General features: G+C 33.8%; 1 protein-coding gene across 1 annotated transcript; it reads left to right on the top strand.

The window, feature by feature from the left end:
* The first annotated feature begins 4,141 nt into the window (after positions 1-4,141).
* On the top strand, positions 4,142-18,214 carry LOC124365761 (exocyst complex component 7). The gene is made up of 2 exons (XM_046821764.1): positions 4,142-4,378; positions 15,607-18,214. The coding sequence occupies exon 2, from the start codon at positions 15,614-15,616 to the stop codon at positions 17,705-17,707; it is 2,094 nt and encodes a 697-aa protein (XP_046677720.1). The 5' UTR covers positions 4,142-4,378; positions 15,607-15,613; the 3' UTR covers positions 17,708-18,214.
* Positions 18,215-20,011: the final 1,797 nt, after the last annotated feature.

The following is a 20,011-nucleotide window of genomic DNA, read 5'->3' as shown; positions in this document are numbered from 1 at the left end:
CTGATGAGAACATGGCTACCGACGTACTTGTAACAGTCATTGAAGAGCTACATTCGACTACCAGGAATCTTGCTACTAAGTATAACATTAGTACATATTCTATATGGACAATTTTAAATTCCAACAATTACCACCCTTACAAGGTACATCTTGTACATGAACTATCCGAGGACGATTTTGATAGACGTATCGAATACTGCAATACAATGATGCAAAAGTTAGATACAGACCCGAATTTTGTTAACAACATTGTTTTTTCAGACGAAGCAAGTGTTTTGTTAAATGGAAATCTCAACCGACATAACTGTCGGTACTGGTCAGATACAAACCCTCACTGGATGAGAGAAGCTCACACCCAACATCCACAAAACGTGAATGTTTGGTCAGGCATGATAGGATCCAGTGTAATCGGTCCTTTGATTATTGATGGAAATCTAAATGGGGATACTTACCACAACTTGTTGGTTGACAGAATTAATCCAGCTATCCGGAATTCGGGATTATATTTTGATTCTGTTTGGTTCCAACAAGATGGAGCGCCCCCTCATTATGCGGTAAACGTACGTGATCTTTTGGACCAAACATTTCCAGAACGGTGGATAGGTCGGAGAGGAAAAATAGAATGGCCTGCTAGATCACCAGACCTGTCACCTTTAGATTACTTCTTTTGGGGATATATAAAAAATAAAGTTTATCAAACCAAGCCTTATGACATAAGCGACTTAAGACAAAGAATATTACATGAAGCCGCAGAAATACCTCCTGAAATACAACGCAATGTTATGGATGGCTACTTCAACCGGCTAGATCACTGTCAAACTGCAACGGGAGAACAATTTGAACATTTATTGTAAATAAAAGGTTAGTTGCAAATTATTAATAATATTAAGTACTTTGTTCTAAGATTGTGTTTTCACATAGTAAATAAAATAGCATTGCTAGTGTGTAACTATGTTAATTCATAAACATAAAGACGACGAATTCATTTTAGTTTTATTTATTGTGTTATAAATTTATGACATAATTTGCTAATTAAAAAAAGTCAGTGCACATCGCCTACCGCATCAGAATACGTCGATCCAGTCAGAAATGGCAGCGCATAATGTACTTCACAATGTGTACTAAAACAACCCGCCATTTCTGATTGGATAAACCTTTTGAGATGCGGTTTGCGGCATTCGACTCTACTAAGTGAGCTCTTACAAATGAGGTATCACTCAACCCATGCTTTAATTTAAGATTTCTATGTTTTCCTCTGTGGGCCGTCCCCCCGTGGTTGGCATGTCATGGTAATAGCAAAGAAAAATAGTTTACATAGCCATATGACACTGTGCAAAGTTTATAGATGTCATCTGCTATGGTTTGTAAAATATTAAGCCGTACCCAGACTTTTCAAACATCTTGTATATAGATACACATGATCTAACTTTGACATTTCGCCTGTCCTTTGTAATTAAAATATTGATTGAAAAGATTGGTTTTCCTGGAAAGGAAATGCGGTAAATTGAATTGATTGATTATTTAGAATTTAATATTGTATAAATGTTTGAAAATAGAATATGCTCTTTTCAAAATTAAAGTGGGTATTCTATTATAAATAAGGTGAGCACGTCTGATTCTGAAACCAAACAGCTTATTTTCAATAATTTGTGAATTTTGTAGCAGCCGCAGCAGCTCGTCCAGAAAAACGAATGGATTTATTCGAAAATGTTAGCATATCGAAAATTGAAAGATCGGAAAGATCAATATCTCGTAATCGACCATCACTCTTCTCGAATTTCGGTCGGACTGGAGAACAGAAGAAGAAAACAACAATTCAAAAAAACAAAAACACTGATACCGCTAGTTCTGCCACCAACTCGGACATATCACTCTACAGAATGTACTACTCTATAACTTCAAAAATTACCATAGTGTACATATAAAACACAATATTAGGTTATTTATACTTTACTTATTTATTCGCGTCTCCAATTAGTTATACCACAAATATGTAACAGTTTTATGAAATTTTATATCTGCACTGTTATATTAAATTAACTGAATCGTGACTGTCACCGAGATATCTTGTGAATAAAATTACTATAAATTCTCTGTCAAACTTTATTTATATATTGGAATGGCCAAATACAATTATGGCAATTGTATCTCGTTTTCGTTTGGTTGAGCGTCACTGGATCCTACCCTTCAGGAGACTGGAAACTTGTAGTACAAACGTTTCTGTCTGTCTGCTCTCAAGATGTTTCGATATCCAATTGAGAACTTAACTTCCACACAGAATAGTACAAGTTAAATATTGACTATGCATGTCCTTCATCTCTAATTACTTAGCGATGCCTGTAACACGGCTTGTAATCTGACATACTCCTACATTGAATAAATAGTAGTCAGGATTTTTGCAATGTGTGTATAAACTCTTCAACGTAAGAGATCGCACTTTCTGTCTACTTTATACAGTGGCCATTACTTTTTGTGTAGAAGTTTAAATACGATATCCGTTCTGAAAAGTTCAGTGGCTGTGACAAAATCTGTACCATGAATCTATTCTTATTTTATATGAGTCCTCGAAACTCACTAATTAAACCACCCAATCTAAGGAAATACTTTCCTAAAAAGTTTAACGCTTACCGTACTCGATGGGTTTATAAATTTCAAACCCTCCTCTCCATTTAATAAATTTAATTCATTTAACGAACTTTTTTATTGATAAATGAGACGTAAAATTTATTGCACTACCACATACTAGTATGGAAGACAAATTTATCTAACAGTTTTAATTTGTAGAAAAATACTTTTAATAAAGGTACAAGTTTTATATAACGGTTATAATATAAAAAATTGCTTTAAAATAAAATTATTTTTTATGGTTGATGAAGAAATAATTGCATTTGAAAAGACACAGACTCTTCTGTACGAATTGAAATATTTTATTACCATAACATTACAAAGTGTATAGCAATGTAGTCAAGGGCCACAATTTAAAATATTTGTGATTTTGACAATTACTGTACATTTTCATCGCACATATATTAGATATATTACATATTATAGAAACATTTAAATAGCAGTCTATATGGAGTTTTCTTCAGGTAGTATAATTTGATAGTGGTTAAGGCTGTTGTGAACTTATACCAATCCTATTGATTAATGTAAGTTCTTTATTGTAAAGGAAGTCGTAAAAAATTAGTAATTTTATACCACCCCGTGGTTCCTTTTAAAAAAACTACCCCTAGAGTATGATTAAAAGCATGAAATATGATTAATACTGACCGAATCTGGAAAGTAAAACAGATAGGAGGCTTTCCGTTTCAATATAATTCATCAATTATTCAACCCTACCAATATAAAACCCATAATGTCACAGTGTTGCACAGACACATGGATATTAAATTAAAGGCAACTAAGTTAATGAAAACATTATTGCTAAACAATGTTGTGATAATATGAATGTCCAGAAAGAGTATACGTTATTATAAATACAAAAGATACTTATATAGTAGGTAAAACTCAGACATTTTACAAAACTAATAAAGGCTGATGGTACAAAAGTGCAACCGAATTTTAAACTAGATGCAGTAGACAGAAAAGCACAGGCATATTACACAGAAACATTACTATTACCCTTAATTATATATACTATTGTATTCAATAATATTATTATGTGTAAGTTAAGAGTTAGACACTTGCAACGCACCGCGATTACATCATATGAAACTATTAGATAGTTCTAACTTTAAATATTGCAAGAGTGGTGTAAATAAATCGATTGATCGTATATTTAATCTATGCATCAAGTCTGTTAAAAACATGAAAATATTTGTAAAATTCTTAAGAAAACAAATTTTGCAATATGGCCATATTTACTAACCCTTCTTCTAAAGAATCATCGTCTAAGTAAACATATCTTGAAATGTCGCACAAACGCAAAATTAAAGATTTGAAATTAGTAACAATTTATGAGGATTATAAATTTTAATGTTCTGAAGCAACCATTTATTTTACTAATTATTTATGGAGTAAAAGTAACAATAAAAACTGTGACTACCGATATAATTTAAATTAACGATACGCGTGGCTTTGCAGTTTAAAAATAAAGCCTGCGTTCAACTAATTGAAAAAAAATAATCAAACGTCACTTCACTTGACTCACTTGTCAGTGTATAAAAACATTGGGTTGGGATTTAGAGTTGACTTATCTGTTGCTGTTGGATTATATTTATAATTGTTAACATTTTTTAAATTGTTATTATAGTTGTTCTCGTCAAATTAAAATTAAGTTTAAATGTGCGGCGATGAAGCTGAATAAATCTTAATGTTACATTTTCAATCTATTTTTCATTTGTTCAAATATTTGACTAGTAGGCCTATATTAAACTTGGTATGTTTATAAAACAGAATACTTTTAGTTGCATGTAGACAACACCTAATAATCTAGTTTTAATGACCTAATAAACATAAAGTGTCCATGTAGTTTGATTGACAATGTGGTTAACCTTAAACTACTTGCAATAATTAATTGTCTGTCATAGAATATTACTTTCATTTACACAACAATGTTTTAGTCACTGACAAGCCATATATCGCATAAACATTGATAACATATTTTATATTTGGTTTATATTTAAAATGTTTATTAAATCTAGCTAACCCATTGGCTTATACATATTTATACGGTAATTATCGTATTAACGGCCGGGGCGGAAAAATAAGAGTTTTGTGTTATTAACTTATTGGAATCATCCTATAGAAAAAAAAGTATAAGGTTTGATGGGGTGGAAATGAGAAATAACAAAGTTCTAGAAAATGAAAAATTAAATAACTTTTCAGTAATATCTCCATGTTCTACATCCACGTCTAGCGTCACATGACCTTTTGTAGCCAATGATTGAACCTCGTGATGACGTCATCGGTTGCGCCGCCATCTTTGCAAACGTAAATGAAAAATAATACAGAAATGAGCAGAATTTTGATCAAAATTAATAATGTTTTTCTTAATTTCGAGAAAAAAATTAATTACGAGTGCCTCCGGCCATCAGCGCGAGCTTCGGCTGCCCCGCGCTGATGTCAATAAAAGAAAAACATCCCTCGAGATAGTACCTATCAGTAAAATATAAAATTCTAGAGGGGCTGATCAAAAATATAAATTGAAATGTAATGCAAAGGCAATTATGTAAAGTTAAAAAACTAAATAAATCATGAAAAACTCAAATATATAGATGGATATTAACAGAGAACACTTACCATTAGTGTGTTGGCAGATATAGCTGAGCAGCAGCAACAAAAAAGTGGTCTATCACAACGAAACAACAAAGTCTCCCGGTTTAAAAACACGACTCGACCGCACGACGAACACATACACTCATTTTAAAAAAATTCTATGTTCAATTAAAAAAGAGATAATTTCGTTTCGGTTAAAACGTAAACTCTTTACGTGCCCTACGAAACACTCCGACACACACAATTCACTAGGGTTGGTTGAACTAGTGGATGGTTGATTCATCATTGTAAACGTACTCACTCAATCCGACCTACTGAACACGATATCTTGTGTAGAACTGACCCTTGCCCCGGAGAACTCAGATAACAGATATGCTATCAGTCCCGGCCGCAGATAATATTCAAGTAAACAGATTATCCAGACACAGCACACAAACTGAACATTAAAACATTAGGAACTTAACCACTTATCAATATACCCCCTAAAATCATGTTATTTGTCATTTGCACCCCCTAGTACTATATATATTTTTTGTTCAGGAGGGTGAGCAGAATACGTTGGTAACGTCAAATTCGTGATTTGCCACCCCGGCCTTTAATCTTACTGGTACGATTTTTACTATCAGCTCAACTGGAGTTATCCTATTAAAAATGTTAAAAACTTGAGAGTTTTGTTATATGTTTGCAACAAATTTATTTTCAGGTTATTTGGTTATATTTTATATCTTTTTGGATTAACATGAAATGGGCTTTAATAATAAATAGATAGTGATATATTTGGTCATAATTTAAAAATAATAATGCTGTACAAACTAAAAAAGTTTTGGAATTTTTTTAATTAAAAATTTTTTGTACTCAAATAATATAAAATAAAATACCCCATTGTTGCTTTTATTTTATTTGAAATGTATTTCTCTACCTAGCAATATTAGAATATGTGTATATATATATATATATGCATAGTTTGTCAGAATAAATGTTTTTTCTAAATACTGCAAATTCCAAGAATATTGATTTGTTTCTCTTGTAGTACATTAATATTCTTATAGTAACTTATTATTCATTTACATTTCAATTAATTGTAGTATTGCAGTTTTTCGTATGTGTTACAACAATATTAGTCTAATTTATACTAACATTTGGTTGAAAAAGGAGTTTAAAAAAATTATTTAGATGGCGCTGTACTTGTCACGGAACGGTTCCGTAATATAAATTTTGAGCCCAGACTAGCTGTCACGGAACCGTTCCGTGATACAAGGCCAATGGGTTAAACTGGATTCTGGGTAAGAGATAAAAGAAATTAAGTATAGGTAACAGATGTAAGAGAAGGGGATAAGGCTGCAGTATAATAAGCGGCTACCAACACAATCGGATTATGATTATCGAATGATTTGAATCATCGATATTCATGATCGTACAAAAGATTGAAAGCAAATTGTTGGAACAAATAACGTAATAGATATTTCAAAGAACTGTATGGTTTTGCTAGTTTTCAATATATTATATATAATATAGTATAGATATTAATATAATTTACAAATAATAATATAAATTTGGTACTTTGGGTTTATACCGACCACACCGAGAAATGTATCGTTATTTGACATTTTGCTTCTACTGATTACTAGATTAGCGTAGAACAATATTTCGTCAATATAAAAAAGGAATTGTCTTATCGCAAACCCCTCCCCATCCTCAGACAGAGGTCAAAGTCGAGCGGTCTAGTAGATAACGTGATTGCAGAGTCTCTCAATAACAAAACACATGATTGTAGTTTTGAATTTATTTCCAAACATGATTTTACTTTTAACTAATTTTGAGTGATAATGTCGAACTGAATTGTTTTAGGCTTTTAAAATCTTATTATAGTGAAGCTATACTTTTTTTATGTAAAATAAATGTACTTGTTTTGGATAACATAAAATAACTAAACTATATTTAAACAATGTTTGAGCAGCTAAGTACTTACGATTACTTTAGCCAATGTGAAATGGTATTTCTGCAGGTACTGATGCCGTCAAAAGTACATTCATTAATAGAAAAGTAATAGTTTGTTTGATTTCAACTAAAGTAGTACATGATTTTTCATTATATTCTCAATACCAAATTTAGAATGTTCAAAACAAGTCTTCTCAAGATCGTTTTTAGATACGTTGTGTATGTTCTTACTTTTCTTGCAGGGAAACACTATTTGCTTTCCACCTTTAATTCTAGTTTTCATTTTGGATTTAAAGGAGCAAGGTCATTAACTTATCTTGTAACATTTAGAACATTGCTCAGTTCTAAAAACATTTTGAGCCAATATCTTCTGCATATTCATTGCCATTGTTATTGTCGTCATTAGCTTTCTCCTACATAAACGAAATGACATCAGCTTCAGCTGCTAATGATGTCACTAGCAACAACTGGTAATGACATCACTAGTCTAAAAAATAAAAGCTGGCGGCGATGATTATTTATGAATTCCTATAGATCAAATGTAGTATTTGATATTTAAAATCAATAATCATAATACGATTGTGTTTGTGGCCGCTTATTATACTGTAGCCAGGGATAACAGGGTTATAAACGTATACAAATAAAAAGAGCAGAGAATTTGAGGTAATTGTAGTTAACGGCCGATCCGGAAAAATTCGAGTTTTGCATTATTAACCTATTGCTACAATCCTGAAAAAAGCAATATAAGGTTTTAATAGGTGGAAATAACAAATAATGAAGTTATAGAAAGTTGTAAGTGGAACTACTTTTCTCGTACAGAGTAATATTTCATTGTTCTACAGGCGTCACATAGTCTTGTTATGATCGTAAGTCAACCACCTATTGGTTGCTTTCGAATTCAGCTATTATCACGTTATTGTTCAGCTATTTGGATACGTTAAATTACAATAATGTTGAAATCAGGGGAATTTTACCAAAATAAAAGGCGTTTTTATTAATTTAGACCTGAGAAAAAAATATCAGCCTAACACAAGTGCCTTTAGCCATCAGCGATGAGTGCGGCAACGCCTTCCAGCATGGAAGTACACACTATTGTTGAAGAGACTGCATGGACCGGTAGATGGTGCATAACTAAACTGTGCAGAGCAGTCAAATAAGATATCGGGATTAGATAACACTGAAAATCAGATAACAAGAACACTGTACACAAATATAACCACAAATTTATTTACATTTCAATTATTAAAAAACAAAGTTATTTGAGATTTCCACCCCCAAAAACCATATATATATTTGTGTTTAGAATGATGAGCAGAATACATTAATAATGTTGAAATTTTGATTGGCTATGCCGACCCTTAACCCAATGATACAGAATTTGAATTTGGAGAACAGTTACAAAAGTGTAATTTAAGTTTTCTATTATTTTTTCTTGTGTTTCATTATTTTGGCTATTGTTTCTTTGTTGGTGATCTTTGTTTATCATTCTTTCCTCTGTGATAGCAGTATTGTTTGTCACTGCACATGACTGAGCATCAAGATATTAAATAACTTAATGATTAATTCATTGGTTATAGGTAAAGTAAGATAAGCAGACACAGTTTTTTGTATCAAAATTGTCAAAATGATATTACTAATTGTAACTGGCTGTTGTTTTGTATGAAGGTTTGTTTAGTATGGATTGATGGAATAATAATCCATACAAACCTCATGCTTTATGAAAGCTACATATCTTCAGTTTTTGCAAAGAACTACCAAGAAGGCCTAAGGCTTTATCAAATATTATCTTCTTAAAAAATGTCAGTATTTTGGCGTTAATAGATGCTTCCTCAAATGGTTCTCTTCATACTTGATACTTGAAGTCTTCATCGATGACTGGAATTCCAGATAGATTGCGTCAGTTTGGTTGATCCCGGAAGGTGGGACTAGAAGAGTGGCGTCGCATCCAGCTCAGTGAGTGAATAGAGAGGCCTTTCTATTAATTTGTTGTAGATTTCACTTCTGAACTTTAAACTGTTCAACGCTTTTTTCTCTTCAGGTAGGCTGTTAAAGAGTTTCAATTCTGCTACGGGGAAACACTTTTGGGACTTTGACAGTCTACATTTCGGGATATTCAACGCTTTTGCTCCTCTGGTGTTTTAGTGTGAACGTTTTGTCTTTGAGTAAAATTCTGCTGGTTATTCTTTACGTACAACAACGAGTTTAAAACGTACTGCCCATATACTGTCAAAATTCCCAGTTGTCTGAAGATCGGACAACAGTGGTCCAGGTGTTTGGCAGATGTTAGGGTGCGCATAGCCTTCTTCTGGAGCAACAATACCTCACCACAAATAGGGGCATGTCCCCAGAGAAGCAATCCGTAGGACAGGTGGCTGTGAAAAAGTGCATGGTACACAATTTCAAGGTATTTCTCCGTAATTACATGTTTGAGTTTCCAGAGAAGGAAAACTACCCTGGAGAGCTTTGTGCAGATTTGCGTTATATGCTGATTCCAATCCAGCTTAGGATCAAGCCAAAAACCAAGTAGCTTAACAGCCTCCACATTATCTTCCGGGTTTGTCCGCTTCAAAGTGCACAAGATCTGCTGGGTTTTATCTTCGTTTAATTTAAGCTTGTTTGCTGCAAACCACATTTTTGCCACAGACAATAGATCTTCGGCATCTCTGAGAATTTCATCCGTGCACCTTCCTCTTTAGACCAGTGTGGTATCATCGGCAAAAAGTAATGCCTGGCCGTTTAGTCTGAGGTCGTTAACTAGGACGATGAACAGCAATGGTCCTAGTACGGAGCCCTGTGGGACGCCGTGCATAATTTCCCTGCTGCTAGATGTTACGCCACCGACGGAGACTATCTGGCGTCTGTTTTCCAACTAGTTTTCCAGGGTCTTTAGAGCAATTTCCTTTATTCCATACTTCTTCATCTTATCAAGTAGGATTCTATGAGGCACACAGTCGAAGGCCTTACTCACATCGCATAGTGTTAAGACCAGCGAATCCCCATCCTCAAAGGCCCTGATAATTTCAGCAGACAAAGACAGAAGAGCAGTGGTGGTAGAGCGGTCTCTTCTGAAGCCATGTTGGTGATCTCCCAATAGAAGGTGAGATTCAAAGAAATTTGTCAATTGAGTTTTTAGAATTGTTTCTAGCACCTTAGACATTATCGGGAGGACAGAGATAGGCCTGTAGTTTGCAATGTCTTCTGCATTTCCCTTTTTAAAGATAGGCACAGTACTTGCAACTTTCAATTTGGCAGGAAAAACACCCTGTCTAAGGCAGCTGTATAAAGCTGTACACAGAGGAACCGCCACAGTATCAATCACCGCCTTTAATACCTTGCATGACACTCCATAGATGTCAGGGCTACTTGATGCTTTGAAGTTTTTAACAATTTTGACCACCTCTGATGGGGTCACCTCTTTCCATTGGCTTAGGCAAGGGCCCTGGCCATGCTCGGCATTTATAGTTCTAAAATTTAACGGGTCCTGTACTCCAGCTGGTATGCTTGACACAATTTCCTCTACAGTGTCGACAAAAAAGTTGTTAAAGGAGTCTGGACTCGAAAGAACTGACAACTTTAGGCTTTTTAGATCTAGAGTTGTTAACCACTTCCCAAGCAGCCTTGCAGGGGTTTGGGGAATTTTCAATGAACATGTACATTGTGGGCCCTTTTTGAGTCAGTAACCTTCGACCTGTAGAGTCTGTTTGTTCTGAGATAGGTCGAGTAGAGTTTGATTTGTTCTTCCACTGACTTGGCAGATTTGTAGCGATCATGAACTGCAATCACAAGAGAGTTAAGGTGACGCAATTCCGGTGTGTACCATGTTTTGTCCACAATTTTGGCAGTAGGCCTAGTTCTTTTACTCTTAACTCCACTAAGTGTTTTAGCTGGAAAGAGGTTGTCAAATTCAAACATGAATGAGGTGAAAAATGAATTGAAACAGGATTCCGGTTCCAGGACAGTAGATTCAGGCATTTCCCTCCTCCAGTCCAGTTGTCCTAATTGCCAAGATAACAGGGGGGGGGGTAGCTGGTCATCTTTGACTGTCCTTTTAATAAAATTGTAGTCTTCATGCCATGAAGGAGGAGTTTTACCTTTAAATGTGGCTGAGCACGGATAGTTTAAGTCCATCACAACCGCGTCATGGTCAGCGACCATAGGGGTTACAACTGAGACATTATAGTCCCATGAGTCAATATTTGTAGCCATAGTGTCGAGACAAGAGTGACCTCTGGTAGGGAGCCTATTTCCCACAAATAGACCTTGGCTAAGTAGTAAGTTTGTGAAGCGTCTTTCCTCGGTAGATGGGGTTTCCAGATGTATGTTGAAATCTCCGCAGACCACAATCTTCTTTTTTCTAAGAGAGAGATAACTCAAACAGTCCTCCAGTCGTTCTAAGAAGTCATTGAAATTTCCATCCGGAGAACGGTACACTGACATCACGATAACAGAGCTATCCAAGAGCTTCACTGCCGCCAATTCCAGGGTTAATTCTTCACAAAATTGTAGAACATTTATTTCTTTGTAGTTAACTGAGGAGTGTACATACACTGCAGAACCTCCATGTTTGCAGGCTTGACGGCAGTACACGTTAGCCAACGTTAAATTACAGAGTCTATTGTATAGCTCACACTCACATTCCCGCAGCCAGTGCTCGGTAACACATAAAACATTAGGATCTAAGTCCTCAATAAATAATGACAGAACATTTAGTTTGGTTTTCATACATTGAACATTTAATGTAGCTATAACTAGGGTACTATTTTACTACTAGGGATACGTTTTTGTCAGGAAGATAACATTCAAGTTTGCTAATACTGTACCCTAAACCTTTTAATGTGAAATCTGGAAAGCCTCAGGGATCCCACATGGGCCCCTTTTTGTTCAATATCTTCCTGAATGATATTTCTGATCCCATTGAGACAAAGTTCTTGCTATTAGTGGATAATATCGAGGTTTTTTGTGTCATAAATAGCTTGGAGTTGCCATAGACTTCTCCTCAGCATACGGAAAATTGAACATTTACACAAATTGTATGAGGATTAAGGAAAAAGTGTGTCAGCTTTACATTCTGTCGAGATAAAAACTCTATTGTTTTTTTTTACATTGAGAAGGTAATGAAGCATAAGCTTATGAAGTTCTTAAGTAAAACAAATTTTTTTAGTACCAAACAGTTTGGATTTAGATCCGGGACTAAAACACTGAACATGCCTTATTAAACTTTATGACCAATGTTTATGATGGAATTAATGACGGAAAAAAATGTTAGTGGCCTATTTTTAGATATCAAAAAAGCCTTTGATACAGTTGACCATAATATTCTTTTGGAAAAGCTTTATCGGTGTGGCATTCGGGGGAGTTGTATATGATTGGTTTCAGAGTTACTTGCTGAAGAGAAAACAATGTGTCAAAATTAATGCTGTATGTAGTGACATGGGTTGTAATTAAAAAATGGTGTACCACAAGGATCAGTTCTTGGAGCTATTTTATTCATAATATATATAAATGATTTTTGTAATGCTCGCTTTCATGGTACTTTAACATCTTTTGCGGATGATACTGCCTTGTGCTATGCCAGCAAGGATTTGGACTCAGTACGAGTAGCAATGAGTCGTGACCTTGATGCGATACAGTGGTGGTTCACTGTGAATCATATGCAACTGAGCATTGAAAAAAACAAAATACATAAATTTTTCTTTAAAAAAAGAAGTAAAATTTTTTCAGTAGTACCGATTTTATATAGGTGTGCAGATTGTATTAGTCAACAAATTCATTGTAAAAAAAGTAAATGTTCTGTTTTGGGTAAAACCAGTGAAATAAAGTATTTAGGTGTATATGTTGATAGTGAAATGAATTGGAAGATACATATAAGTAAATTAAATAGTAAAATAAATAAAATCCTAAGGCTTTTCTATTTTTTAAAAAGTATGTGTAGTGAGAGAGAGTTTTGCGTACAGTTTATTTTTCAATGGTGCAGAGCAGAATAGAGTATGGAATAGTATTTTGGGGCAATACATATATTTCTTACTTGAACTCACAATATATCTACGGCAGAAGCATTTGGTAAGAATAATCTCGAATAAAAAACTAAATATGAACCTTCTCGTCCATTGTTCTTAGACCTATAAAATTTTTCCTCTGAGATATTTATATGTATTCAAAGTATTAAAACTTTTTTACTGTAGAAGAAGTGGAAATATTCCAGCCAATGTAAATAACCTATAAATTGAGATTAAGAAATGCAAATAAATTTACAATACCTAAGCCAACAATATCTTTTTACACTATAAACATATAATTTTATCGCACCAAAGATTTTTAACCAAAATTACCTGATTATATTAAATATTCATACAACAAAAATATTTTTTTGAATAGACTAAAATCATGGCTCTTTCATTTGGAAGATATTGAGTTTTTGTTTAATATTATACAATAGCTTACTTATTCAGATGATCAGTGTTTATCAGTAATGTATGGTTAATATTTGTATGTTTTTTTTTTTATTATTGTTAATATAGTTGTGAAGTCAATATTTTTGTTTTTATTATGTATCTGTAGTCTATGTTCTGCTTCCTTGTGGATGGTGGTACAGGAAGTCAGGTGTTGTTATTTTCTCTTGTTGCAAGTTGCATTTGTTTATTTTGTTAACTGTGGATAAAATTTTTTTGCTAAGGCACAACATGTTTGTTTTTTTGAGACCATCTTTGTCAATTTTCTTAAAAAATAATTTTTTCTGAGTGCTATTGTTTTTTTGTAAGTACTGTAAAGGAACCTCTGAACAGGCTTGCCTTAGAGGCCCTAGATTTTCTTAAATTTCCTTCTTGTGTCAATATTTACCTACTGTAATATGTACATACTGTATATTGTAATAGTTAAGGCTGTTTTCAATGCAAAACTACTAAGTTAAGTAATAAAATAATGGTCAGCCTGACAAGAGAATTATTAAATGTTGAGATAAAAGTGTACATTTTGTTAACTGTTGAAATTTAAGAAAATAAAATTCTTTATTCTTTATTCTTTATTCTTTATTCTTTTATTCTTTACTATATTCTTGGTAGCACCATTTTATCTAAGGAGAACTGTGTTACGGATCTTGGACTATTGATATCGTAAAAACATATAAACTTGAAATAACAACTTTGATTTGCCATTTAGGCTCACTTTAAAAACTGAACTAGCTTTCAAAAGTGGTTAGTTTTTGTATATCTTGAAATATAAAAATAATTTTTTTCGAAGCTTTACTTTGGAAATTTTGATTTTGACTTTTCTTTATTTTGAATGCAAAAAATGCCAATGAATTTTTTTTATAACTACTTATAAATGCTGGCTGTAATGTACTGATCAAAAATATAGACTGCATACTTTATGTCTAAGATTATATTTTACAAATTTTTTAATGATATTCACAACTACTAAAAAAAGCGTGCCATTAGAGGTTTTGCAACTAGTATTAAATACACCATTAGTCTTATGAATCCCAAGTAAAAGAATGCATATTGAGAACTTGGTTAAATAACTTGTAGTTTTTGTGACAAAAATAATTAATACTTCTCAAGACGTTTATTTTTTTTAATACTTCACTATTTTGTACAATTAATTGTAACATTACTTACACGTATATTTCTTTTATAAACTGCACTAAGGGTAAAAATAGGTCTCAAAAAGTGTGATATTTATTTTCATATTAGAAATCCAAATTCTTAAGAAGCAAACTAAATTAATTTCTGGGCACTTACATAATTAACAGCTTTTACTGTTCCCATTTTTTTAGCCATATCATACACTTAACATTTTCTGATGCTTAGTTTAAATTTTGTTACTAACAAAGGATGATTTGAGAGGATAGTAGGATTTCTGACATTTACCATTGTTGTATGTTAGAAAAAGTATAACACTGTGTTTCAAGTACTAAAATCTAAGTTTATTTGGTTTTTTATGTTTTAGGGTTTTTACACTTGAAGAAGGTAGATTTCAATCCTCGAAACATAGTGTTGTACCTTTTGTAACATGTAAAATCTGAAATCCTAATTTCCTGACTGCTTGTAAATCGTAGTAGTAGCAATCAAAATATGCAAAACAAATTTAAATCCAAAAAGTAATGATGTTTTTAATGGTGAAACATTTATTGTGGGTTTCAGATTGTATAATTTTCTTAAGCTAAGAAAAAATTGTGGACGAAACCTGAAAGGAGATGATGTGGAAGTGAAACAACTTAAAATTGTAATGCCTCGATTGATACCTAGTAACATTTCTCCATTCACTTAAAATGTTCATTATAATATTGTGCATTGATTATTGCTGGCTTCAATCTCTGCCATTATATAGAGAGTTCAATTGTATCCAATTTCAGGAACATATAGCCTATGGTATTCCTTTGAATGCTTTTGTATTAGTATCTTAAATATAAATGCCATTAAGTTCTAAATGTTAACAGTGTTATTATTTTTTCAGCTCTAAAATGAAAACATATGACCCAACAGAAAGAAAATATGAAATCGAATCAAAGTTAGAAAATGAAACAGCAAAACTTGAAGAGTTGAAAGAAAATGTGGAGCGCAGCAGCAATCTTACCAAAGGCATTACTGGAATCTTATCATTGTTTGAGCAACGTCTCGCTCGTTTAGAAGAAACCATTCTCCCTGTTTACAATGAAACAGGGAACCTACAAAGAAGTCAACAAAACATAGAGCGTACATTAGCAGCGCTTGACCATGTCATCGGCTATTACAGCGTGGCTCAGGAAGTGGAAGTTACTGTTCGCAGTGGACCTTTCGTGGCAGGTCTTGATGAGTTTTTGTCTGCCATGCAACGCCTTCAAACAGCCCTGCACTATTTTGAGAAAAACAATCCACAAAGCGTTGAACTAGAGAATGTGTCTTCACTCTTTAGTGCTGGTGGTGATGCTTTGAACAGGGAGTTTAAAGAATTACTTCAGAAGCACAGTCGACCTGTACCACCAATTACACTTCTAGATTTGGTCGCCACCGATGAAGAATTGACTGCAGATGATGCCTCAGTAAGTTCTCTGTCGCAGTTCCCGGAAGCGGTAAGCAGTCAGCTGACAGTGATGGCCGACTGGCTGGTGACACAAGGTCGGGACGAGTTTATGAACGTATACGCCCGAATAAGAGCTTCAGTGTTACTGAAGTCTTTGAATCAATTGAGAGAACAGCAACGTTCAGGAAGTGGTGGAAGTGTACAGGGTGTAGTTGCGTCACCTCTGGTCAGGCCGAAGCAACAGGGAGCCAAACACGAGACACCAGGAAAGAGGATGAAGCAAGTGTTCGAAAAGAAAGCGAACAAGATGTTATTGAAAGCATCGCAGACTCTGGAACACTCAACAGGGTTGACTTTGGGTGCTCGTAGAGCTACGTTGCATCTAGTAGAGGCAAGGGAAGATGTTGTAGATGAACAGGAGATGGAAAACTACTTGGTCTGTGTTATGGCTTTGCAACGACTGATGCAACACGAACGCACTCTGATGACCGGTATCATTCCTCTTCAGCATCACCACCAAGTATTCCAAATCATCATACAAGAAGCTCTAGATACCATAGTGCAGGACGGTCAGAACATTGCGACTCGAGCCAAACGATGCATTGCTCGTCATGACTTTGGTGCTGTTCTGGTAGTGTTCCCCATTTTGAAACAACTCCTAAATATGAGACCTGAATTTGAACGCACAGTTGAGGGGTGTGATTTCAATGTTCGTTCTCAGTTCACAAACATTTTAAACACTCTACACATGACTGGTGCGAAAGCCTTAGAAGACTTTATAGAAAATGTGCGTAGCGACACTAGTTCTGGGCTTCCTAAAGATGGCACCGTGCACGAGTTGACCAGCAACGTCCTTGTTTTCACAGAACAACTAACAGAATATATGGATACAATTGCAGGTGTTTTAGGACAGGACCCCGCATACACAAATGCTTTTATGCAAATTCCAAACAACAGTAAAATAAACAAAAATAAAGCTCTATTGGGCATTTACATCAAGAAAGTGCTTTCTCAACTGAACTTCACCCTTGTTACCAAAAGTGACACATACACAGATGTGGGTGTAAAAGCATTGTTTCGACTCAACAACAGTCATCATGTGTTGAAAGCTCTACAACGCTCTGCTCTGTTGGAATTGGTCAATATATCAGAATCAGACTGTGAACAGACCTATGTCAACATGATACAGACCCATAAAAAGGCGTACAAGCAAAGTTGGAATAAAGTTCTCAATTATATTACTAACAACGATGACGTTGTTGTTACTGCGGGGAAGCTCCGAGATAAAGACCGTAACACGATCAAAGAAAAATTTAGTGGCTTCAATAAGGAAATGGAAGAAATATCTCGAACACAGCGTGGTTATTCTATTCCTGATGTTGAATTACGGGAAGGTCTAAAACGTGATAACAAGGAATATATTTTACCTAAGTACAGTGCCTTCTATGATAAATACTCCACACTATATTTTACTAAAAACCCAGAAAAATATGTAAAATATACTCCAGAACAAGTTGCTGCGCTTCTTGACCATTTCTTTGACGTTGCAGCATAAAATACTAAAATTATTTTGTAACCTTATCATTATTATTAGTGTAGTGCTATTACCTTTTTAGTTTCATAGGACACTTTTATTTTCTTTGTTACTGTTTTAGTGATGTAGTCTGTGATGATGAATTATTTATTGTACATAGATACTTTTATTGTTATAAATATTAGAGTTTTTTTATAAAATTATGTTTTTTAAAGTATTATAAGTAAAAAAAATAATTATGTAACATTTATGAAACCATAGCCATCCATTGAGTCATGATTTTTTTGTAATTTTGTTCATTTATTTTAGCTTTTGAACAGTTTTCTGTTATTATACTATCAACATTTCACAGTGAAAAATATTGATTTGTGCAAAACAAGATAACACTTGTTCTGTTTCTCCATTATCTTACTTGTATAATTTTACTATAAATAAATGTATCATTTACGGTTTTGCTATTTATTTATTTTGTGTATTATTTTATTTGTCATATATCATGTATTGTTGTAAAAACTGGAAGTTTAAAATTACTCAAAGGATTCAAAATACAAATGTAATTTAGAATTTGTTTAAAACCTATAAAATTATAACAAATTGTTAAAAAAGTAAAATTTTGTTTTATTGAAATCCATGACATAAACTTAGTTCTTGGTTCATAGGCTTGCAAGGCCGATGTCATAAACATTTAAGTCTTCTGATCCACACAGTGTCAAAACATTGCTTGCATAATTATCTTCTTGAAATATTTCAACCTTGCTATGGAGATTCATCTTCAGTCAACATACGTTAAACCGAAACATCAGAACTCAGCAGAACATCAGTTTCGGTATAACATATGTTAACTGAACATGGCTCTCCATGGGGAGGTCAAAATATTTTACCCAGAAGACTTTGATGTTATAAATAACCAACCATGTATTCCAACTTTTGGAGTTCTATACAGAAATTTGATAAAATTGCAATTGGTTTCTTTTGCTGCACTAAATAATTTTATACTCAAAACAATAGGCCTACTGAAATTATGGCTATTCATTACAGTTACGATGAATGCGTTTTCAACTTCTGGTAGTGATCATAGGGTTACAGGCACTGCCACCTTTTGTTCTAGGCATGCCAATCTTCATTTATATCCCTTTCTGTTCCTTGGGAAGGGGAGGTGATTCTACAATCCCTCTCCAAGTATTGAAGAAAAGAGCAAACCAGTAGATCAACTTTTTTAAAACAGTGGAACTACCTTCTCATTCAATAGGAATAGAAAGCAACACAATAGAGATTAGAATGTTGTACAGCAATAATTGCACTGTTAACGCACTATAGAACCCGAAAATGACTGCAGTATAAAATGAATTTGTCATAGTTAAATATCCATCCTTTCATCAGTTCTTTAGTAAGAATAAAGTATATTTTCAGGTGAGGCATATGTGTAGAATCTACTATATAAGATGGCAAATATTCCAAAACCTGATATACTTACAAATCAATCACAAGGGATGCGTAGGATATAATAAAACTCTGGTGCATTATATACAGAATGTTTAAAAAAAACTTTAAATAATTTATTTAACTTTTTAAAAATCCCGTTCTGAAGCAGTGAGACAAAATAGATTGTCAAGGTTAATCAAATGACCAAGACTAACTTCAATGATGTCAACATACATTTTGCTGTTCATTTCAGAATGGTAGATGATGTTCTTTTTTGGGAAGTGCCTTGAAACAAGTCATGGGGCAGACACCCAGAGTAGTCTGCAACGGTGGGATTTTTTCCTATCACTGCAAAGCACCTTAAATTAGATTTGGAATAACCAATTAGGGTTCATGTGGAATATATGTCCCGAAGCAGCAGGGCATCATCAAATTAAGAATCTGAGAGCCAATTTACATTAAGATTGTGGACTGATTTTTCTTGAAATCGATAAGAGAAATTTTTCCTACAAAGATTTTGTTTCAGTTTCGCTAGTTTTGGTGGAGGTTGAAATAGGAGGGTATAAAAAGGGTTAAAATATGAAACAATATTTTCCTAACTTGATACACTTAAAACTGCTCATAAATAATAATTTTATCACCATCAGACAACTAGATAAAGAGGCTGTCATCATTTCAGGTTCTATATTTGGTTAGTGATGCTGATTTAACATTTTTATGAACATATCCAACGGTTTGTTGAAAATGTGTCAAGCTAGAAAATATGATCTGTGAAAAATATAATATCATGTTTATAACACTTCATACCCTCCCATTTTGATCTCCAACAAAACTAGTGTGGCTTATGATAGATTTCTTTTGGCCCATTGTATACAAAAGAATGCTTAAAAAATTATTAGTTGA

Source organism: Homalodisca vitripennis, chromosome 7 (genome assembly GCF_021130785.1).
Source record: "Homalodisca vitripennis isolate AUS2020 chromosome 7, UT_GWSS_2.1, whole genome shotgun sequence".
Taxonomy (NCBI): domain Eukaryota; kingdom Metazoa; phylum Arthropoda; class Insecta; order Hemiptera; family Cicadellidae; genus Homalodisca; species Homalodisca vitripennis.
The sequence above is the reverse complement of the archived record's forward strand: the minus strand, read 5'-3'. Positions and strand labels throughout refer to the sequence as shown.